This window comes from Sebastes fasciatus, chromosome 9, assembly GCF_043250625.1.
Source record: "Sebastes fasciatus isolate fSebFas1 chromosome 9, fSebFas1.pri, whole genome shotgun sequence".
NCBI classification, from domain to species: Eukaryota; Metazoa; Chordata; class Actinopteri; order Perciformes; family Sebastidae; genus Sebastes; species Sebastes fasciatus.
This window is the reverse complement of record NC_133803.1, coordinates 29,764,847-29,789,103: the sequence shown is the minus strand read 5'-3', so window position 1 is coordinate 29,789,103 and position 24,257 is coordinate 29,764,847. Positions and strand designations below refer to the sequence as shown.

The 24,257-nt window shown below is 40.3% G+C and overlaps 2 protein-coding genes across 4 annotated transcripts; one reads left to right on the top strand and one right to left on the bottom strand.

Annotated features, from left to right (window-relative positions):
• Window positions 1-1,556: 1,556 nt before the first annotated feature.
• On the top strand, window positions 1,557-8,864 carry dnaaf10 (dynein axonemal assembly factor 10). The gene is made up of 8 exons (XM_074647133.1): window positions 1,557-1,875; window positions 3,638-3,738; window positions 3,949-4,079; window positions 4,179-4,280; window positions 4,451-4,566; window positions 5,134-5,268; window positions 6,742-6,839; window positions 6,971-8,864. Exons 1-8 carry the CDS (start codon window positions 1,690-1,692, stop codon window positions 7,176-7,178), a joined length of 1,077 nt encoding a protein of 358 aa, XP_074503234.1. The 5' UTR covers window positions 1,557-1,689; the 3' UTR covers window positions 7,179-8,864.
• LOC141774455 (uncharacterized) lies at window positions 8,616-24,257 on the bottom strand. Of its 3 annotated transcripts, XM_074647130.1 has the most exons (20): window positions 23,993-24,253; window positions 22,269-22,476; window positions 21,752-21,918; window positions 21,345-21,475; window positions 20,280-20,446; window positions 18,754-18,839; window positions 18,327-18,407; window positions 17,577-17,691; window positions 14,864-15,039; window positions 14,478-14,699; window positions 13,734-13,939; window positions 13,142-13,264; window positions 12,530-12,667; window positions 12,177-12,426; window positions 11,799-12,000; window positions 11,344-11,599; window positions 10,525-10,652; window positions 9,784-9,938; window positions 9,347-9,569; window positions 8,616-8,769 (listed from the first exon to the last, which is right to left on the bottom strand). In XM_074647130.1, exons 1-20 carry the CDS (start codon window positions 24,149-24,151, stop codon window positions 8,627-8,629), a joined length of 3,336 nt encoding a protein of 1,111 aa, XP_074503231.1. In that variant the 5' UTR covers window positions 24,152-24,253; the 3' UTR covers window positions 8,616-8,626. The 3 variants fall into 3 exon arrangements, with proteins under 3 accessions (XP_074503231.1, XP_074503232.1, XP_074503233.1); XM_074647131.1 differs by lacking the exon at window positions 18,327-18,407; XM_074647132.1 differs by lacking the exons at window positions 8,616-8,769; window positions 9,347-9,569 and having other exon boundaries at window positions 9,800-9,938; window positions 10,520-10,652; window positions 23,993-24,257.

Below are 24,257 nucleotides of genomic sequence, written 5' to 3'. Positions count from 1 at the left end.
GATCAGGAGGACTAGTGATGACAGGAGGACTAGTGATGGATCAGGAGGACTAGTGATGGATCAGGAGGACTAGTGATGGCAGGAGGACTAGTGATGGCAGGAGGACTAGTGATGACAGGAGGACTAGTGATGGATCAGGAGGACTAGTGATGGATCAGGAGGACTAGTGATGGTAGGAGGACTAGTGATGGATCAGGAGGACTAGTGATGACAGGAGGACTAGTGATGGCAGGAGGACTAGTGATGGATCAGGAGGACTAGTGATGGATCAGGAGGACTAGTGATGGATCAGGAGGACTGGTGATGGCAGGAGGACTGGGAGGACTGGGAGGACTGGGATCATCAGCAAACTGGGAGGCTTTTTTTTTTAATTGAGAAATTGACATTACAATATGGCATCGTACAGAACAGTCCACAACTGCAAGGGGACAGACAAGCCTGGAAATTGGCATACAGTGCATAAGTGTGTGGATGAAGAGAGAGAGAAAACAACAACAAAAAAAGTAATGGAATGTGGGAATAGTGCTAATAGTGTTAGGGGTTCTCTGGTATCCAGAGGAATCACCTTTTACAGTCACTAAGGAAGGCAAAACATCAGGACTTTTCATTGTCAGGTATATTGGGGAATACAATAGATAACATATACTGTGAAATTATTCAGTTTTTAAGAAAAACTGATTGAGTTAAACCAGGGGTCAGCAACCTTTATTATCAAAAGAGACAGTTTAGGCGAACAAAAAAAAATGTCTGGATCAGCAAAACATTTGATCATTGTGATGAAGGTAACACAGTTTATAGTCTAAGTATATAGCATATAAGTCTAATGCAATGAGGGCCAAAGAGACAATGTACTGCAGAGTATTAGGGCCACATTGAGGGAAACAAAATCGGAGGTTTCCAGAATAAAGTCATAACTTTACGAGAAAAAAAGTCGTAATACTACGAGAATAAAGTCATAATATTACGAGAATAAAGTCATAAGTTTACGAGAAAAAAAGTCATAATATTACGAGAATAAAGTCATTACTTTACGAGAAAAAAGTCATAATATTACGAGAAAGAAGTCAAAAGTTTACGAGAAAAAAAGTCGTAATATTACGAGAATAAAGTCATAACTTTACGAGAAAATAGGAAATAACACGTAAAATTACTACTTTATAATACTGTGACTTTATTCTCGTAATATTACGACTTTTTTCTCAAAAACTCAGATTTATTTTTTTCCCTCAATGTGTCCCTAATACTCCGTCGTAACATAGACCTACAACAATGATAAATAAAAATGAAAATGTAAACAAAAAACAGTTATTCATTTCCATTTCTATAAATCCACAGGGGGCCACTGGAGAGGAGCTGAAGAGCCTCAGGTTGCTAAGAGACCCCTGAGTTAAACGAATCTAGAGTTTTCATCGTTATTATTATTTTTTTCTTTTATTATGTTTTTGTATTATTATTTTATTTAATTTTTTAATTTTGTTTCTGCACAATCTCCTGCTCCTCACTCCAGTCCAGTAGGTGGCGGTAATGCACCCACAAGCTGGTTTGGCAATAAACACCAACGAAGCAGCAGCAGCAGCAGCAGCAGCTACATTAGAAGCGTTTTCTCCACACTTCTCACCACAGACTTCAGTACTTTGCGTTTACTAGACAAATTCAACCTTTTACACATCATCTCCCCAAACAGCAAACATGTCGTCGCCTCTAGCAAAGCCTCAGATGATCGTCCACATCCAGAAGAGTGTGAACTACACGGTGTTTGACAGTAAATGGATCCCCTGCAGCGCCAAGTTCGTCTGTCTGGGAAACTTCCCGAGAGGAACCGGAGTCCTGCAGATCTACGAGATGCAGGACGGAGAGGCTCAGCTGGTCAAGGAGGTACACAACACATGTTACTACTGTTTGATCTTGTTTTTATTCAGAAATACATAATTTAAAGAGGCTTATCTCTGGGTTAGCTAACCTTAGCTCATCTAAAGGTATTGCTAGGTTACTGTCTCCATAGCAACAATCAACATGAAGACAGCCAGTGACCTCTATTATTAGTCACCTGTCCTTAATAAAGCACCAATTAACAGCACATGGATCTCAGAGGTTGCTAACAATGAGCATGTTCTTCAATGCACAGACTCAGCAGGCCTATGCTGGTCATTTTAAAGGTCCCATATTATAAAAAAGTGAGCTTTTCATGTTTTTTTTTATTATAAAGCAGGCTTAAGTCCTATATTTATACTGTGAAAGTATCGAAACACTCAATCCACAGGGAAATACACACAGCCCGTATTCAGAAACTCTGCATTTGAAACAAGCTGTCAGGTTTTCTGCCCATTTGTGATGTCACAAATATACAATATTTAGACCCTTGACACAGTTTTTAACGTAAACATTATAAATGTGTCCCAGTTTATTCCTGGTTGCAGTGGATGTGAATGTCATCAGCTGACAGGAAGTACACATGGACCCAAGCTGTTGCCCAGCAATGCAATTCCGTCAAAATGCGCCAAAACGGAGCGTTTCAGACGGAGGGTGAATACAGGCATAATCAGGCTGACAGTATGAGGAAAATAAATATATTTTTGAACATTACAGCATGTAAACATGTTCTAGTAGAAATATAAAATACAAGTATGAACCTGAAAATTAGCCTGATATGGGACCTTTAAGTATTTTATTTATGGATATGGGTGACAAAACAATCCAAGGGATAAACATTTAACATGTGAACACCTACTTTCAACATGATGTCATAGAAAACAGGACAATCACACATAACATGTACAGAATCCCTAAATCAATATGCAAGAAAACCTAAGACATCCTGCAAATGAAAAACAACAGAAAGAAACTTAAAAACCCTATCTTCCCTTTCTTCACAAAACCATTAAAAGCACCAAAATAGAAGCACAAAAAGCATTCACTATTAAATAAAACAACATAACAAATCACAATAAGATTTAATTGTATAATAATAATTGAAGCTTTGTACTGGCAACAGGCCCTCCTTCTTGAATTCGTTACCTCCTACATGCGTTCTGGTAGCGTACATCTAGAACATAACAAATGATGTTATTTTGCATCATTCAGTTAAATGTCATAGTGTGGGACTAATACATTTATCTGCCACCACTGATGGCAAATGTTACTTACTACACAACAGAAAAAAAAAAGGCAATGAGTGTAGCACGACTAATAAAGAAGGACCTTTGAGCGTCGAACTGGCAACATGTTCTTAAGGGTACAGTATATACTGTATGTTATGGACATCTAGCAGACATCAAGGTACAGCTGAATGAGAGTCAACATAAGAAAATGCTCACTTCATGAGTGTAGAGAAGCTTGGAAGGGTTCAGAAGCTTACTTTGGTGAAGAAATATAAGACCTTGCAGTAGACTCTGGTCTGGACTAATCATGCTTAGTTCTACATTTTTGGTTACTGGGTCAAAGTTTGATTGTATCTGAGTAATTTCAATTTAATAAACTGTCACAGACATTTCTCATTTCTCTCATACGTATCTAGACTTAACAAACTGCTCAAGGTTGAACCAAAAATGTGTATATGGTGTTATTTCCTTACTGCTTTCTCACTGCTTGTTGCATTGTCCCATTCTTGGAGCTAAACAAAACCTCTCATGTGTTTCAGGTAGAGAAACCTAAACCCATAAAGTGTGGGACGTTTGGGGCCACTTCTCTGCAACAAAGACACATAGCAACTGGGGATTTCGATGGAAATCTCAATATATGGTATTTTGTCCACATCCACTTATGTCACACCATCTGTGTAAAATGAAAGCTGTTTGATTTCCAAAGGCTCAATTGGACAATTATAATTGGCTTCTTAGTTATATTCAATATTTTTTAAGATGAATTGCTGTCTGGCTGAATTGAAAATGAGGTCACACTGATGCTGAAGTCTACTGGTTCCTTCAGTGCAGATGTTTCTGTTGTCCACAGGAATCTGGAGATGCCTGAAGTGCCAGTGTACTCTGTGAAGGCCCACAAAGAGATAGTAAATGGTATTGATGCCGTTGGCGGCCTGGGGATTGGTGATGGCGCACCTGAGATAGTCACTGGAAGCAGAGACGGTAAGAGCAATATGAAAGTTTAATGTAGTCTACAATTAAAACCTTTTCAAAGAACGGAAAGAAATCAGGTAGAATGTCAAATGTCCTTGGATGTTACAGGGACAGTAAAGGTGTGGGATCCCAGACAGAAGGATTCGCCTGTAGCCAACATGGAGCCCATGGAAGGAGAAACCAAGAGGGACTGCTGGACTGTTGCATTTGGTGCGTGAAATATAAGTTTTCAGCTTTTGAAAGTACCACAACTGTTAGATAATCGTGGTGGTTTTAGAAATGCAACCAGTCCGGATTCAGACACCTGCTTTCCAAGTACACATGGAAGTGTTCCTGTACCATCATGAATGAAAGGATTGTTCATTCCCCTCTCATTACAGGTCACGCCTTCAACGATCAGGACCGCTGTGTGTGTGCTGGCTACGACAACGGGGACATCAAACTCTTTGACCTACGGAATATGTCTCTACGGTGGGAAACCAACATTAAAAATGGGGTGAGGTGAACACTTGTGTTGAAATGGTAAAACATCTGCTAATACGTAGTGTGGCCACCCCTGCGGCAGGTGATCTTTGTGATGTTGATGCAGGAAAAGATTTTCCTCTTGATTTCTTTAGTCGTGTAGACAGTGTGGCACCACAGCAAGGAAATTACAACCATGTCTGAAAAGAAATGGGAGTGATTCAGTCGTCCCGGCACTGAAACACAAAGAGTAGTACTCATATTTCAAACTGATGTTTTTATTAAGATAATCTGTCCAAACATACATTATTTCTTTTGCAACCTGCACTTGACTCATAATGTAGACACAAACAGGGACAGAGCTGATGAATGACTTCCCAGTTAGACTGTACATACAGTATAACCACAGGGGACGCCTGAGGTGAATGCATGATTCCGCCACATATAAAGCACTGCAGTCTTCATCATCTCGTGAATGTAGGTGATCCCACCAGGGGTCGTTATGTCCATTTCAACGATAGAAACAATAGTTTGCGTTGGAGCCGTGCCATGTGATAAATGTCCAGGAAGTCACTGTTATTTCTTCTCACGTCATGACCAGGTATGCTGCGTGGAGTTCGACAGGAAAGACATCAACATGAACAAGCTGGTCGCCACCTCACTGGAGGGAAATTTCCACGTCTTTGACATGCGGACCCAACACCCGACCAAGGGTTTCGCCTCGGTTTCCGAAAAGGTAATTGACCTGGGTGGAGAGAGCCAGACGGATGTTTGGCTCCCATGTACGGGAAAAATGTCAAAAGGGTTATTATCGTTATTATTATTTTTACATTTGTACGGTACGGAGGGAAATGGGGGCACACGTCGTTACGACCGCTTTCACAGCTGGAAGTGTTTGGGGGTTGTGTTTGTCTAATATTCTCTGTGGCTTTGTGACACCGGCCAAAAATGACACTGGGGCCGGTAAGGAGAGAGAAGTTTGGCCTTTTGTGGGAGAATGCTAGAAAAACACACTTAAACCCGCGTTAGTGCAGCGCGGCCCGGCCCGCCAAGTGTTTGCTAGGTGTGAGAGATCAGAGGCCTCAGCTCTCTAAATATTTGTCCAGTCCTTCTGAGCGATCAACAGTTGGCACATCAGTGTCTCCAACTATGAATCACACGGTTCCACCAGATATTTCAGTGTAGTCTAACACAAAGTTTTGGATTTTATATTATGATAAAACACATCTCAGAACAGTAGATGGAAGTGGCGAGTGGATTCTGAAGGCACCATTTGTTATGTTTTTGTTAGTTTGTTAAGTAGATGTAGTTTATTGTCTTTTCTATGTCTGCGTATTTATATGTTGCATCACCATATTGTTTCAATGGTTTCAATGAACTCATTAATACTGTTCCAAGTATTTTTCTGAAGGTGTTCTGCATATGTAAAGGCTAAGTTAATAACTTATAACTTATAACTTTAAGCAGACATTAGAATTTAAGCCACATTGTTTGACCCTCAGCAGATTAAAGGACCACTGTGTAACATTTAGGGGGATTTATTGGCAGAAATGGAATATAATATTGATAAATATGTTTTCTTTAGTCTGTAATCACCTGAAAATAAGAATCGTTGTTTCCGTTAGCTTAGAATGAGCCGTTTAGATCCACATAGGGAGCGGGTCCTCTTCACGGAGCCGGCCGCCATGTTTTTAGAGTAGCCCGGAACGGACAAACCACTGTGTTAACTTTTCCTGCTTGGGCCGGAGTTGATAACATTACTCGCTCCGCAGTTAACCCCCGTCGCTCAACTCGGCCGATGGGAAACAAGACACGGGAAACCTCTGTTGATGTGCAACTGCAGCTTCCACTGAACATTCACTTGATATTCTCAGAGCTAAACTAACACTGTCTTCTGCTCCACTAGCTCACTTGTTTGCTCACACACATTCGCCGCCGCTCTCTCTCTTTTGCTTCACCACTCACTTCCAACGTACACACACACTGGTTCTGCTATTCTCTAAATGACCTACAGTACGCTCCACCGTAGTTCTCCTACAAGCTTAGCACACGGGAGAGGTTTCAATCTGCAACCTCATCGCTAGATGTCGCTAAATCCTGCACACTGTTCCCTTAAAGTGGTTTAGAGGTTTCCTACTCAGGTTAACCGTGTCTTGAAAGGTGCTAGGAATTAATTTTGCCATTACTAATTTAATTTTCTTTATTTTAGGCTCACAAGTCGACCATCTGGCAGGTGAAGCATCTGCCTCAAAACAGAGACATCTTTATGACTGCAGGGGGAGCGGGCAACTTACATCTATGGAAATAGTAAGTAATTCGTTTTTACAATGTTCCATTTCAAGATACACAAGTACTCATCATGATGGTTGATTCATAAGAATCAAGTTTCCGTCTTTACTATAAACTAATCTATGAAATATTTCTGATGTCATTTCCAGCGAGTATCCCGCTCAGAGAAGCAAGATGGACTCAGACGACATGGACGTGGGCGTAGCTGGCTCCGTCAACCTCTTACAGAACGCCACTCTGTCCACTCAGCCCATCGCCAGCCTGGACTGGAGCCCCGACAAGGAGGGCCTGTGTGTGTGTTCGGGCTTCGACCAGACTGTCCGCGTGCTCATTGTCACCAAACTCAACTTGGTGTGAAGAAGTAGACCACAACAAAGACTGATGGTCAAGATCTGCGCAGCCTGACACGAGATGAGACACGACCGCAGAGATGCACCAACGGTGTGTTGATCACTGCCTTTTTTATGAGGCTGCATTGTCTTTTATCAGACGACAACAATTTCCTAATGCAGGTCTTGGCAGCTGTCCATCTAAATTTTGATACTCATCTTTATATTATTCCCAGAAAACCATTTAACTCAAATGAACTTGGAGATCCTTTGTTGGTGTTTTGCTGTTGCAGTGTTGTCTGTTAAATGCTAAATATCTAAGAAATGTGCAGTGCTTGGCTGAACCCTGCAGGAAATGTTTTCCTGTAGAGCAGAGAAATAACCCTGTAACACAGTGATTTCCCATATTATCGAATAAGCCAAGTCATAAGGTTTAATTTCTTTATCTGCTTCCGTTTTTGTCAGATGCTCACCAAAACACCTGTCTTTTTGTTGCACTATTGGTGAATGTTGTTGTACTCCAGTTTTGTCTATTGTTAAAGAGATTGTATGTAAGTTTTTACACGTCTTTTAATTGCTTTTTATCTCCAATGTGTGAACAGGCTATAACCTAAAAAATGAGACCTTCCGCGACTTTCTGGGTTTCCTCTCTCAGCCTGTAGATTGCTTTTAATGTGAAGAATGCGGGCCGTTTTTTTTCCGTAAAAACCCAACTGATGTGACGTCATGTGCATTCACAAGTGCCTTTATTTTCAGCTCCACTTCAGGGCTAACAGTGTGAAACTAACGCCAACAAACAACCAGCCCCCACCACAACTCAGACTCCAACACACACTCCACGGAAGCACAAAAAAACAAAGTTATATCTGGTGAAGCCTGTCTTGCAAAACAGGAATGTGACCAACGTCGGAGGGGAAAACTAGGCCGGGCCTTTGATTCATGGAGGAAGCTTGGTTAGGTTTTGCGTATCAAAACAAACCCCGAGCTGGCAAACGTCCTATTGGACAGGGAAGCTGATATTACTGCCAAGCAGGTGAAATATATAGTGATATTGTGGTTTTACCTGTCAATCACGTTCAGTCTTGTGTGTCGCCTCACTGTTTTGACCGATGCTCACTCGCATCTACGTAGTGAGAACACAAGCGCAAGCGACAGGACGCTGTCTTAACGGCCACAAGTGTCACTGTTAATAAGCAATTTCTGATTCTTAAGTAGAGCCCCTTTAAAATGGTCACATTTTATATGTCATTTTTATTGGGAAATTAAATGTGCCTTTAGAGAAAAAAAACAGTTTCTCAGTGCCCTCTGTCTAATATGAATGGCTTATTTATAACATCAGGTTCAAGTAAAGTCAAGAGGATTACTATATCTATGAACACAGAGAGTCTTATCGGCAACATCAATCCTTTTGGTAAACAGTAAGCAACACTTGAGGATTCAAAAAGATAAGAGGTATTTGTTAGAGTGTTACAGGCTTTATCGGATCCAGCATCTGAACCTGAAGAAGTCCTGCAGGTCCTGATCGTCCTCCTGTCTGTCATGGATCTTGGCATAGACACTCATCAGCAGCTTGGTCATGGACTTTGCATCCAAGATGTCAATGTATTTCTCTATGCAACCTGCGAACACAACCACAGGTTACTACATCAACATTACTTTACATAAAATAGAAATTAATATATATATAAAATTAAGAGTTTCATTTCAAAATGTCTGTCCTGTTTTTTGAAGTGTTTTAATTTTGTGTTTTATTTGATTAAATATCTCATGTGAGACTTTATGCAATAATACACTGACATCATGCTGCATGTATGAACTCTAGCTGGTTATGTTATTCATCTCTATAAATAGCATGTCATGGCATTTCACATGGGCTTGGCTGTATGATTTCAATACAACACTGTATTTAAACAACGCATTTTTTAATTAATTTTAATTTTTAATTTTTTGATTATCATGGCCAAAAGAATTCATGATAATAATATTATATCTACAGAAAATTTGAAAAAGAAAATGCTATCAGTCAAATTCATCTTTAACTTTGTTCATTGTGCATTATGTCTCTTTCTTTAAATTAATTACCCTCAAAATACGATTGTAGGGAGGTTGAGAGAGTCTGTCACCATAACTATATATAAAATGATTTAAGAGACACCCCTAGTCTACGGCATTTGTAATAATAGTAAAAGTAATCACTTAGGCCCATGACTTTGCCGTATGCTTCGAGGCTGGGGCCCAGCTGAGGATGGTCGTACAGCTCCAGCGTCATCAGCATGCGGACGATCTCTCCTGTGATGAAGGCATCGTCGAAGTTTTGCTCGGCCACGGGCTTCAGAGGGAACCTGCAGTACACATCCATTGCAGCCTGAGGGTCCGACGGCTCCAGCAGCTGCACGAGCTCAACGTAGGCATCGTGGACCTAGACAGTCAGTTAATAACGTCTTACATCGATTGAAGGAAATCCATCTGCCAACCGCTTGTAAATCTTTATAAATGACTATTTTACTCACAACTTTTGCACGTTGCAAGAAGACTGGTGACGTTATTTTATTTTATTTTAGAACCTTTGTAAGCTGCATTATAAAAAAATTGAGGAAGTGCCCGGAATCTAAACATAGCAGATAACCACTGACCCCTGGTGCCATGGAGATGACCTCTTGGTAGAGTTGCTTTGCCTGGTCCTGGGTGTCTGCAGAGCGGGAGAGTGCCCGGGCCAGACCCAGCCGTGAGATATGAGACCTGCGGTTCACCGGACTGGACTTGCTCGCTCTGTCTTCCACAGCAGTCACTGAATACACACAGAAAGTATAACTGGCTCCTTTGACCAAACCAGGAAGAAAAAGACGCTAAAAGATGTCTCATATATGACGTTTCACAATGACATAATTGTGATTTTATTTTTTTTATTTCATACTTGACCTGTTTAATGTTTACGTGGCAAAAAAAGTGTAAGAAAAGTTGCTGCACCTGAAACAGTGCGAGGTTTGATGATGCAATGTGACACATCATCTACATTTCAACAGTTATCAATTCAATTGTGAATTTAATATATAGTGATATTTGTTTTTCTCAAATCATGAAGACTTTGAGGAAGAAAAGTTTTCACCCATCTATATCAGTGGGCTACCTCAGAGTCTGAAAAGTGAAGCCAATGCTAAAGTGCCTTAAACTTGCATTCTTTCTAATACCCAGCAGGGGGCGACTCCTCTGGTTGCTAAAAGAATGGCCAAAATGGTGACGGCCAAAATGCCGAACTCGAGGCTTCAAAACTGTAGTCCACAAATCAATGGGTGACGTAACAGTGACTATGTCCATTTCTTATATACAGTCTATGGTCTATGCATGTCACTCTCAATGCTTCTGTCACGCCTTACCTGCCGCTGTCTCAACAGTCTCGGGGCAACAGTCCTGTTTAGACTTGTTGGTGGGGAGCTGGGGTTTAGTACCGTTGTTGGAAGCTTTAGCTGATCTATCTGATTTGGCTGCTGCTCCAGCTCTCCCCCTATAGGAGAGAACATATAATACATAAGCTCTGAGAGACACAGAGTTTTAGTTTAGATAATGCATACACACACACATACACACACACACACACACACACACACACACACACACACACACACACACACACATACACACACATACACACACACACACACACACACACACACACACACACACACACACACACACACATACACACACATACACATTCTCAATCACAATCACATAGATATCACACAAAAATCAAACCATCTGGCGGGTCAGGTTACCGTTTTATATCATATTGAAGTGAAAATCTTTGGGTTTTAAAGTGACAAATCAAGACATTTAAAGACATCACCTTGGACTTTGAGAAACTGGGATGGACATTTTTCACTATTTTCTGATATTTTATAGACCAAACGTTTAATCGATTAATAGAGAAAATTAATCGCTAATAAAAATAATCGTTAGTTGCAGCCCTACTTCCTTGATTCAAAGAATTCACTTTTCATACAGCTTCTACAGGGAAACAGTGAAGCTACCCAGATTGACAAACAGTAAAAGACTGTACTTGACTTGAATATGAAGCAGGGTAGAACTGACTAAAGTAAGCATCCACAGGAAATATTCTGTGAATAAATAAATGCGAACAAACATCCACAGACAACCACATAACAGGTCGGCCAAACGCTACCAGTGTGACTCACCTGGCTGCAGGGGTTTTGGCTGGAGGCTGAGCAGCTTTCCCTCCCTTGATGGGTGCTGGAGGGGGAGGAGCAGGAGCTTTGGATACAGCTGCTGCCACACACGGCCGCAACTGACCAGGCCCTCCTCTGCCCCCCTTAGCGCCTCTCTTGGCCACACTGGTGTCAGAGGGCCCCTTCACTCCTGCTGGCTGGGTGGTGGACTGCTGGGAAGGTTTCTCGTTTTCAACCTCCTGCCGGTCCTGCCACCACCGTTGTTCTGAGCAAACAGGGGTTGGTTAATATGGGCGAACAGCTCATTTCCAAAAGCCTGTCATAACTGTTTAATGTAAAGTGTTTGTTTAACAGCAGGGACACATTTATCAATTGGGAGTTGCTCAGGTTACCATATAGATAGCCATGTCATAAATCCAATGCCCTGCATGCAAAAGACAGTATAGCACACTATGCAGACTCACTGCTCAGCTGTTCAGGTGGCTCTCTGCTCTGAGTCTTGTGTTCCAGCTCAATGCTGGCCTGGAAGCTGAGGCAGGCACCAGTTATGGCTTCCTTTGACATGTCTGAATTTGAGTTGTTGTCATATTGAGCCAGCTGTGCCAGACCCAGGAGACACAGGGCGTGGCTGTCCCGCGGTGTGGTCACCACTGCTAGCTGGCATGCCTGTACACAGCGGCACGAGCGATAGGTACAAGTCTGATTTCCTTGTCACACTAGGCACTTATGGACATCAATATATGGATGATATGGTGCTCTCAAAGTACTGGCAGAGTTATGTGGTTTTGTCAACTTTCCAAAAGAGCAAACTAAAACAGACTGTTGAAACTGAACTCTCTTACCCTCTCCTGCATGTCCAGCAGCTCCTGACAGGGGGCGATGGAGGTGAGGCGTATGAGAGCCGTGAGGGCCTGGCATCTCTTCGCCACCAGGGACTGCCTCTCGATGCCAGGCCTGGCTTGGCGCTCACCCTGCTGGATCAGCCTCTGCAGCAGGGCAAACTGAGCATCCAGGAGCACCCACTCCAGCTGCCCCTCCGCCTCGCCACGACACACACACCGACACACACTCTGGGCAGCCAGCACCGCTACACTGAAGCATTCCAGCACAGAGACAAGCAGAAACAGGGTTTTTATGCACTTATTAAACTGGGTCATACTCATGTGAATGTTGAGACTTTTCCTTGGTAACGTACGTGTGATAGACCTGCTCTGCACTCATATCCTTCCCAGACAGCGTGTTTCTCTGCTGCAGCTGGCCCAGAGTGAGAAGACCTCGCAGGAACTGTGTGTTGAAGCTTGAGATTGGGTCTGATGGATCCTGCTCCACCCAGCTGTAGAGATGAAAAAGTGTGGTGACCATGATGAACTTACATACAAGCAAAACAAACAAATCCAAGGCAACGGCAGGAGCTCCTTGATTATAAATCCCAAAGCAATTTGTTCAAGAATCAGATCTCTAAATCTTCACCCAAACTTTCTCCACTTCAAATTCAGATTTTTTGTGTTTTGCCCAAGTTTAAATTGTCTGGCTCCAGTGACTGACAAAGATGGTGGTTAGTGGAAAACCCAAATCTAGACTTTAAAATGTGCCTTTCTTAAAAAAGGTATGTACAGTACAGGTGACAGCGTAGTCGATGTTAATGTGTTTCTGCAGACTGTGACGGCCTACTCTCCCTCCTGCAGGCTTCAACAGAACATCCTGGTATATTACGGATACCGTCATGACCTCACACTCTCTCAATCTCTCGCTGAATGCATCCACCTCCAACTCCACCATGCACACACAGACACAGACAAATGCAAACCTCTCGCTGCAGCGCTGCCTGACAAAGTGCTCCAGTCCCTGTTGTAAGAACAGAGCAGCCTCCTTTTCCGTGTCCTCGGAGGCTTTCTCCTCCTGCTGCAGCAGAGCCAGCCCCGTGAAGAATCTGAGAACATGAACGCAACACAGGGGGAGATGTTGAAGAGCTCTAACTCCGTAGCTTTAGATCACATTTACCCCGTTGAACTGCCAGGCCGCGTATCACACGTGTTACTCCTGTTTTTCTACATGATCATATGATATTGTGTAGGAGTTACAGGATAGCGAACATTTGAAGAGCAGGTTGCTTTTATGTAATAATGACACAGAAAAGGATATGCATGCTTTCGCCTCTTTATACTCTATTCCTGCTTTAGCAACAAGTCAGTACTTGAGCTCCATTGAACAAAAGGTTGCTTTTAGGTTTTAAACAGGAACTGAAATACATGATTGTGTGCTCATATTGAGTTTTAGAATCAATTTCAAGATTGATCGCTGAAAGTTTTCTATGAATGACGGTCAGTATTATAACTATTACAGCTACTGACACAATACAAGTTCTGCTTTTACTACCAACAATACTTGTATGACCTGACCTGAGAGGAGGATGTAGCGGGCGCAGTGCCAGTCCGCTCTGGAGGTGCTGCAGGGCTTCCCTGCTCCTCCCCGGCAGCAGCAGCAGCAGCCTTCCTACGTGGAGGCTGTACTCCCAGCTGTCAGGACTCAGAGACCAGGCGTCCAGGTACTTCATCAGGGCCCAGTGGACACAGCCCTCCTGATCCCGAACAGCTGCACCGCTATCCTGCAACAAGAAAGGAGGGAGTTCGACAAGCTACATAAAAATCTAGTGCTAACAATTATTTTGGCACTGCAAATCTAAATGGATATAGTTGCTCTTAATGTTATTGATTACACCTGTTCTTTTCCTACTGTGACAGGTCAAACTGACTGCTATGAAAAAAAAAACACCTAACATAAAACAGTGTATTTATTCCACTATTTAAGGTTCAGGTGTTTTGAACATTGCTTACAAAAGGGGTTGCACATCTGTACACCTATCAGGCCAGTCACAAGCCATACAGCAGGTTTCCTGGTGTGTTCTGATGTGGAAGAGGGACAGATACACAGCGAGAGAGCTATCTATCTATCTATCTATCTATCTATCTATCTATCTATCTATCTATCTATCTATCTATCTATCTATCTATCTATCTATCTATCTATCTATCTATCTATCTAACCATTCAAGTCCCTCTTTGACATTTACTTTTTAGGCATTTCACTGATGCTCCTAATTAGAGCAAGTGAAGTAAACTTAAAGCAACTCATGGCACAGCTACCTTGCCAGATTTATTGGAGAACCAGATGCAGAGTGTCTGAACATAGTCTGCTTTGCTGGACTGCCCCTGCTCTTTGAGCTGCTGATACTCTTTATCCAAAGCCTGCAGCTGATTCTCCACCGTGGGCGTGCCAAGGAAACCGTGGAGCTTGCACACGGCCAGGATGTCATCCTGCCGTGCTGCTGATTTGGCATCGCTTAATTCACCTCTGTTTTTGTCAGTCTGGAGGTGAATAGATGAAAAGGTGAGAGGTTGAGTTGATTTCAGCTGCTGTAAGAAACATTTTACTACTTCCAGGTCAATTCACTCAGTTAGGAACCTTCCTAAGCAAAAGAAACTATTCGGCCGCAGCCCTTGTCTTTCCCCAGAACATTTCCTGACTCTACCTTCCTCTGGAGGCCGTACATCGCTGTAGCGTAGTGCTGCTCCTCCAGAACGAGACCCAGCAGGAAGTGGAGTCTGGCTTCTCTGGAGCGGAGTCTGATAGCTGATGCATAGTGGACAGCAGCCTGCTTTAGGCTATTCAGGCAATCCTGGCCATCCTCATACTGAAAAACATCCCCTGTGGAAATGTGAGAAGCAAATAATGTGGTATATAATATGCACACATCAGACAACAAAACCAGACAGTATTTGCCTATACTACATATATATACATATCATTTGCATCAATATAGAGCTGAAAAACAACAGTTCACAGTGGCCGTATTACCTGCTTTGTATTACAGGCAACACCAGGTTTACGTTTTGATTTACTTTAAATAATAAACACCTTTATACTGTATAGTTTATCATGCCTGTCATGGATTAAATGTAACTGACATAAAAAACTAAGAGCCCATTGTAACATTAGAGATGAGTTAGCTAAGTTAGCTTACACTACTTTGTTATTTGCTTTATTGGTTTGAGAATGAGGCTTATTAAGCCTTGTGGATCCAATTTTCGAATTTTGTGGACTGCAATGGAAGCCGGACGGGGAGGTTTTGTTCCAAAAACTACACACTGGGAAGCCGGCAACAAACTATTGAGTATTTCGTATTGATATGTTGATCATTTTATATTATTAGGGCTGTTCTTGACCACAGAAATTCTTAGTCGACTAACACTCATACGATTTTATCGACTAATCGATTAGTTGATTTAATCGACAGATCTGTGAAACTGAGTTTCTCCACAAAGAATCACACAAAAGCACCACTTTAAATCTTGTGTTTACCAGAGATGAGCTCATAAGTGTCTTGAAAATAAGTCATTTGGCGTGAAAAAAGCATAAAAAAACGACTAATCAACTAAAGAAATCTCAGTCAGCTAAGACCAAAACGACTAAAACTAATCGACTGCACTTTTAACTGTATGAAAATGTAAGAATGTGTCTGCCACAAAAAGCCCAGAATCATTTATGATACAAAGATCTAATACAAAAGAACAAATAATTAGATGACCAACTAAATTAGGCGACAGAAACCAAATGACAGGTGCTGTGAATGAAAAGGTTTTACTTTCATTTCAGTAATAATGATTGTCAGTTTCATTCCCATGTTACGCTCTCATGAAAAAGTTTAAACTCTTCCCCTACTGTTTGAAACTGTGTTTCTGTTTCATTCAAGCACAAACACTTCACAGTACACTGCATAAAGAGGAATAAAAGGATCCTATTTGGCCGCCTTCTCTCTTTCGCTTACGAGTGATTGCACTTTGCATGAAATATTCAGAGTGCAGCTTCCCTTGGCAAGAGCGCCCTTTATCTGTCAGACTGCACTGATGTCACAGCCTTTATATTCCAGAGAATATTACAAAACATCTCCAACAAACCCGAATCTGTAGCTGCTGCTGTTTTAAAATTCACTTTCGCCAATCGTTTCAAAGATTTCTGTATCTAATATATATATTCGATTTTAAAAAAGTCCACTCAACTAATGAAAATGTCTTTGCACATATAGCATGCACCTATTGTGTATATATAGTATATGCAGTATACAGTCTCTTAATATTAAAAATGAAATATGTTTCAAGAGCTCCAATATTGATCTTTGTGTTTTGCACAACATAAGAGGTCAGACTGAACTACACTTCATTGTCCTCCATGTAGCTCGATCCGGTACAAGTGAACAAACTTGTTTATATTTTAAGAGGTCAGCGGTTTCTATTGCTCCCTATCTCACACCATTCACCCCCATTCTCTCTCTCTCTCTCTCTCTCTCTCTCTCTCTCTCTCTCTCTCTCTAGTGTGACTTTTCTGTTCAGGTCCAATGACTTTCATTCAGTCATCTGGGATCAGTCTCCAATGTCACTTCTCATCAAACAATTAGCGAGGCACAAGTGAGCTGAGAAACTATGAGCAGTAACTTGAGTGCCTGGCACGTCAGATGGAGGAGGAAGCTCCAAGGCTAACCGCTAACTAGCCCATTTTCATGTATTTTTTAATGACTGAAGCTGAGCTGCTGTGCCGAGGCACGACAAGGAAAATGACTCTTCTGTCCACTGGCCAGGGGAGCATTTCAATACTCACCAGACGGTTTTGTTATTTAAATACAATACAAAAGAAACTGTTAAAGTGAGGGTAATTTAGACAGACTAACCTGCATTTTAGTGCAGATATGGTAATATGGAGTATGATATCTACAGAGAATTTATATTTCTACATATATTGATCTTTATATTGATCACATGATGTGACATTTTTGATTGTGGGATATGTGTGTGTGTGTGTGTGATTGTTTGGAGCATGTGATGCAAGGCAGATTTCTGTTGTTAGTTTAGTTAGTTAGAAACTTTATTGTCCACAATGTGGAAAAATTGTCTTTGGCTTCACCACAGTCAACATGAGTTACAAATAAGATGAGAGTAAGAAACAGTAAAAACATTGGAGTAGCTTCGCGGTCAATCAAAGTTTTATCTTGTTTTAACTTTTCGTATAAAATTGTAGGGGGTGAGACGGTTATTGGAATCAGGGGGGTGTATCAAATATTTTAGTAGGAGGAAATATGGTTTATCACTCTTTACAAGTTGCCAATAGACTTTGACTTTGACATTGATTACTTGACTTCCCTTTCATTTCTGATCCTACACTCTTGGTTTGGGGTGTGCTGCTGTACATACCTGGTTTTGGCTGACATTGCCGGTAGAACTTCAGGTGATTCTGGGCCGAGGCACACAGTTTATCCACATCTTCTTCTCCTTCTGTCATCTGCAGTCTTTTCTCCCAGTTACGCACCTGAAGTAGACAGAGAAAACAATGAAGTGCAACACGCCAAGCAGTAAAGCAAAAAAGATTATCTCATATTATTAAGTGGTATTAAACAAACTTTCAAGGGGAGAAAAGTTTTCTAAAGACTATTGGTGATTTAAATTTGATCATCATAGTTCACCCACTTTTATTTATCATCTTTGTTTCTGTACTATGTGTGTCAATATGTAACACAATGGAAGACGTGAGAATGTGAACTTTTTTGAACTAGCACCTGATGTCCTTTATTTACTTCCCAAATTGTATGATGTTTTTATGATGCATGATGTATGTTATATTATGTGCTGTCATATATGGTTGTCCATGTTTTCTTGATAGTCTTTAATGCTCTTTGTGCAAAGCAAAGTCCCCTCAGGGCAATACAGGTTTAATTCATATAACAGTATCAGTATCACAAGGACAAAAACAGTGATTTTGACTGTCTGAATTGGATCTTTACTCTGCAAAATGGGAATAACTTTTAAAATGTAGGATTAAACAAACAACAATTAGGGAAAATAAAGCTAAATAAGCCTTAAAAAGAATCATCTTCATGTTCTAAGGTAATGTAGTTTAATTTTACACTTGTATACTGATAATGTGAAGTAAAACAGATTTATTACCTCCAAAGTGTGTTTAGTCTCGATCTCCAAAAAACTGGATGATGCAAAGTGCTTCTTATACCAATCAGTCTCTGTGACATCCTGAAAATGAGCACAAAAGAGATGTGTTTACCTGATTCAATCAATAAAAAATCAAAGCTTTCAACTGCATTGACCTGGTGTGTCTATTTGATATAAAGAGATGGGTTCTTTATAAGTCGAGGTATGGTAACAATTAATTAAATGCAAAAAAACACTGACACACCTCTGCATCCCTACCTCATGTGCACTTTTATCCACCCACAAACACAAGATACCTTTACTGTGGAAGTTAAACCAGCACTTAGTCACTGTAAAGGGAGCGCTGCTGATTGTAAATAAAGGATGAGCGGAGTCAAGGTCGATAGCAGTGATTCTGGCAGAGCGCAGTTTAATCTTTCATTCTGACCTTTGCATCCAGGTCCCCTGTGGGCTTGTGTGGACAGTCCAGACAGTGTGACCCCAGCTCAGACAGTTTCATCACACTGTCACATCCTTTAAAAGAACATCAAAGACACAATTTATCACACACTAGAGAAGGGTAGTACATAGTGTTGTCCTCCACTACTGACACGTTTAATAGAATAGTCCACTTAAAGCTTCAGTGGGCAACACGTTTTTGGCATCATTGGGCAAAAATTCCATAATAACCTTTCAGCATATTGCAAGTTCAGAGAGAGAGCATTCCTATTGGCTGTGCTCTGGCTGGTGGGCGGTGCTTGGTATTTCCTCAACAGATCTTAACACGGCTTCCGGGTGACAAACTATCATTTTACAGTTAAACAGTAGACTACAAGATGATTCTGAAAACATTTGAGGGGATAAATAGGCATTATAGTAACAGAATATTGATTCATATTTGATCAGCGCTGCCTAGTTTGACCGTTTGGTCGGAGTCCGCGAGTGATTGACAGCCGGCTCTCATAGACGGCAGCTGGACGGCAGACTCCAGATCAGCTCTGATTGGTTGTTTTCTACCGGTCTGTGAAATCTTGCAGATGCCATTACGAGCACCGGAGGACACCAGAGGAACATGCTTTTTTTTAGATTACCTGTCTTATGCACTACTGTCAGGATATAGTGACCGTTTTATAAAAATATATTTTTTTAATCATATATGCTCCATTTCTACCCACTGCAGCTTTAAATGACACATCTGTGACCAGTTTAAACAAGTGATTGTGTCTTTCTATACAGAATGAATTGAACTGTCAATTTAATTAACACACCTCAACAAAGAATTGCTTTTTAAGTTCTTTCAAATTGAGTTTTAACAAATGCATTTAACTACTGTTGTAAACAAGTCTATTACGTGTTGTTCTGGTGGCACTTTCTGTACTGTAAAATCAATTAGAAAGAGGTCTCGGTTGTCCAGAAATCAATTAGTCGTCTGACTAAGCAGGCGAAAGCTCAAAGGAGGCCTGATGTAAAATGCAGCCTAGATACACAAGGTCTTAGTTAAGTAATAATATCCCCCTCATTAAAGTAACATAATAGTTGTCTACAGTAACATCTTGTTACATGATAGTACAGGGAGTGTAATCAGGACTGTTGAGAGGTAAGGGAAGAGTGTACCTACTCGCATGTTAACGATGTAGTTATATAAGCTTGTCTTAGAGGTAGAGGTGCTGCAGAGGCAGAAAAATAATTCAACTGATCAAGAAAAATCTCAACGGTGGAGTCAAAGCATCAGGTGCAGGTTAACAACATGGTCGAAGAGGAACCATGAAATGGCAATGACTTCTTTTTTACTATTTGATCAATGTGAAATTCGTGGCCTTGGGAGGTTAGCAAGCTATTACCTTCCTCCTCTCTATACCACTTGCTTTTCTTTTTTTATTTCACTACTCACTGACCTTTAACATGACCAGTAAGAGCTCTGCCTCCACAGCAGCTCACAACATCTCTTTGAGGAGCTAAGACTCCAAACTTCACCTCTGTAAGTAAAGAAACACTTGACCAGAGCAGCCGACATCCTCCTGTCAAGGTCCAGTTCAACAACCCTCCAGTCGTCTCCCAGAGGACAATCGCTAAGTGGGTCGACTTTTGATCTTCGTGCCAGCATCTCAATATAAGGCCTCGAGAAGATGTGCTTTGGGTCACTGCAAATCCACAGGAGAACCAGTTAGATCTGGACATAGTATGTGCATAGTTTATGCTACATCTCAAGTATAATATATAACAAGAATATTGGCGAGGTATATAATTAGTCCAGCAGAGAGACTGAGTGGGATTGGTGAGGTGAGTGTCTTGAGTGAACCAGACACTGTGGATGTCCTCCTTGCATTACTTTTAAAGCAGTGAGATTACATTAATTCAAGTTTTTCTCTTTATCGTCATGCTAAAATCAACTGTAGATCCACATTTGAAGCTGATATTTTAAAAGTGTCTTCATTTTTTTTTTTTAACCCCTGATGAGTTTGTACCCATTTATAAATTAGAATATAATAAACTAAAAAAAGAATACTACCTTATTAATCTCTAGTGATAAATTTGCAATTCCTAAATTAGGGAATTAGAAAAAGACAAACTGAGACTCTGCATCCAATACCGATTGCTGGTTTAATGTATTTTACTTTAATCAATTGTACATTTTTTATTTTACTATTACATCAACCCTAAAGTACTTGTTTTAGCCATTTATCATTTAGAAAAATATTGTTGCCTGTTGGGCTTTTCTGGACAATATTTGTTATTGTTTTGTGTTGTTAACTGACTTCCAGTAATAAATATAAACATACATTTGCAAAAAGCAGCATATTTGTCCACTCACATGTTGATAAGAGTATTAAATACTTGACAAATCTCCCTTTAAGGTACATTTTGAACAACTAAAAAAATGTGCGATTAATCGCGATTAACTATGGAAAATCATGAGATTAATCGCAATTAAATTATTTTATCGATTGACAGTCCTAATACGAATATAATAAAGGAGATAACCACTGTTACAACTGCTAATATCTTCTCATATTTAGTGTCTTCCTAGTCAAGTCTTACCTGTGGTTGATAGATACGGGTCTATAAAAAGCAGTCAGAGATACTGGACATTCATATTTCAGCTGCTGCTTCCCATCAGTGAAGGTCACAGCCATGGGAATTAGCTCTCGAGTCACCAACAGTGTGTACACCTGACAGAGTCAGAGGGACGGCAGGTTTAGTGCCAACACAGCAGTATGAAACCTAAAATGACCCGAACAAACTCTACTCTAAAAATCTGACTTATATGCTATTATTTAGGAACATGGAGCAACTAAGAGTTTGTGAGAAGCTTTAAAATGCAACATTACTTTCCTGGTATGTAATTAGGGGAACAGCAAAGCTATGAAGGTGTATATGTTCTGAAATATAATGTCAACAATTTAGTGTGGCACATAAAGCCGTCCTCTACTCATGTCTCGTCCTACCTGTGAATTACTGCCATCTGCTGAACAGACTGAGACCTCCACCACAGTGTCTCCAAAATTCAGAGGGACTGGCTGTGAGCGATCTCCCTGATTCACTGTCACTTTTATGTTTCTGTCTGGCACCGTTGGAAGCAGGGTCAGAGCATTACAATGAAAGGGAACAAAACCTGCAGAAAAACAGTTTACAGTGAGAGAGATAAATAAACACACAAATAAACCCTAAGCACCTTATATGGAAATTTTACCAACTGATTCTCCTGTCCTGACACAGAAAACACATTGTATATACCCCTATAATATAATAAACATATGTATTACCATATTTCTGCAAGTAAATTAACTAATAAATTAAATGAATTAATATATATTACTGTACATTTTTTACATTTTTCAAATCTGTTTGTGTTGCAAATAAATATATTGTTAATTAATGTGAAATAATGTCTCAATAACTTTAACACAACTGGCTTACAGAAACACATACTGTGTCATAGTGTTAGGTGAAGTCTGTACTCACTATCATATTCATATATGTTGGTGCAAAATGCAGGATGAAGTGGAATATGTCCTTCCAAAACCAGATTACTGAGTTCTACAATCTTTGCAGACAGCCTTGTGATTTCCACACAGTATTTCTTTATGGTGCCATCCTCAGCTACCACCTCAATTTCTACTCTGTTTAACCCAACATTCAGGTTAATAGTGCTGGAACCGTCACCAAAGAGCTGAAATATAAAGAAAAACAGGGTTAAATTTTATGTTTAGTTTTACTAGATTAACCTTAATCCCAACTGGGGTCCTCGTAGACACCAGCGGTCTACTTTTTGTCATATCACAGGTGCTTTATTCTATCATTCCAATTTTTCATGACTTCAATCAATTTGTGCCTGGAGACTTCATATCATTGTTTCCTGTTTCTAACGTAATTAGTGCTTTTTTAAAGTACCAATGTATGGGGTCCTGGGCGACAACCAGTCAAAAGCACCCATTACGCCTATGCAGTTTTAATAGATGGAACTATTTGTTGATATCATAGGGGCACTCTGTCAGTCATTTTGAAGGAGACAGACACAGATGCAGCGGACAGATTTCCTTATGTGTCTATTTTCGTTTTACACAATGCACATGCAAATTAACTGTAACTTTCAAGATTTACGCTCTAAACTTATGCTAAATTTTGGTGAGGAAAAACAGTCATGGCCATTTTCAAAGGGGTCCCTTGACCTCTGACTTCAAGATATGTGAATGAAAATGGGTTCTATGGGTACCCACGAGACTCCCCTTTACAGATATGCCCACTTTATGATAATCACATGCAGTTTGGGGCAAGTCATAGTCAAGTCAGCACACTGACACACTGACAGCTGTTGTTGCCTGTTGGGCTGCAGTTTGTTATGATTTGAGCATATTTGTTATGCTAAATGCAGTACCTGTGAGGGTTTCTGGGCAATATTTGTCATTGTTTTGTGTTTTTAATTGATTTACAATAATAAATATATACATTTGAATAAAGCAGCATATTTGTACACTCCCATGTTTAAAAGAGCATTAAATACTTGACAAATCTCCCTTTAAGGTACATTTTGAACAAAAATGTGCAATTAATCGTGATTAACTATGGACAATCATGAGATTAATTGCAATTAAATAATTGTATTGATTGACAGTCCTTATATGAATATGATAATCATCCCATCAGTGAAGGTAACAGCCATGGGAATTAGCTCTCGAGTCACTAACAAGAATAATAATAATCTTATTTTTCTTCAGAGGACATTAATTAAATAACGAATAATTTCAAATATGTAAATCAAGGCATCAAGTGTTCGACAATTTATTTTTCTTATGCTTTTCATTGTATATAAATACTTCTTGTTTCTGACTGTCCACTTGTTGGTATGATCATTCTCTTTTTCTTTATTTTTTCTTTTACTTTTTTTTGTATTCTACATAAAAAAATAAAAAATAAATAAAATAAAATAATGTTTTGAGAAGTTAACATCTTTATTTTCTATGATTTTGTTTGTATTCTACATAAAAAAAATAAAAATGAAATAAAATAATGTTTTGAGAAGTCAACATTTTGCTATGATGGTTGTTAGAAGCACAAAGGTGCATTCACACATATCAAAGAGTAATCAAAATAAAGCAAACACAAATAGATATCTTATAAATAAAAATAAGTTGGTAGGATGTGGGTTAACCAGTTAAAAACAACTTAGAGGACAGTAAGTTACTCACAATCCTGTGTGAAGCTCCGCAGTCACTAGTGATGATGTCCAGAGTCACTGTGTTGGCATCACTCTCCACTGTCACTCTGTAGTCAGTAACCTGGGCTGTGAACTCTGGATGGAGCTTCACTCCAGAGACTGACAGCTTCTCCAAATCGCAGTTGTCCATGTCTCAAAGCCTCTTTCACGGCTGCTTTACTTGTGTTCAACTACACCAGTATGTGTCCGGTCCAAGTCCTAAACGAAACACACTTAGCACTGACGCCTCTGGTTAC

Coding starts and splice junctions, on each gene's coding strand:
- dnaaf10 (XM_074647133.1), top strand. CDS start 1,690: ATGTCGTCGCCTCTAGCAAAGCCTCAGATGATCGTCCACATCCAGAAG. Junction 4,080..4,178: donor AGTCACTGGAAGCAGAGACG/GTAAGAGCAATA, acceptor TGGATGTTACAG/GGACAGTAAAGGTGTGGGAT. Junction 6,840..6,970: donor AACTTACATCTATGGAAATA/GTAAGTAATTCG, acceptor TGTCATTTCCAG/CGAGTATCCCGCTCAGAGAA.
- LOC141774455 (XM_074647130.1), bottom strand. CDS start 24,151: ATGGACAACTGCGATTTGGAGAAGCTGTCAGTCTCTGGAGTGAAGCTC. Junction 21,919..22,268: donor CAACATATATGAATATGATA/GTGAGTACAGAC, acceptor GTTTTTCTGCAG/GTTTTGTTCCCTTTCATTGT. Junction 10,653..11,343: donor GCCAAAACCCCTGCAGCCAG/GTGAGTCACACT, acceptor TCTCTCCTATAG/GGGGAGAGCTGGAGCAGCAG.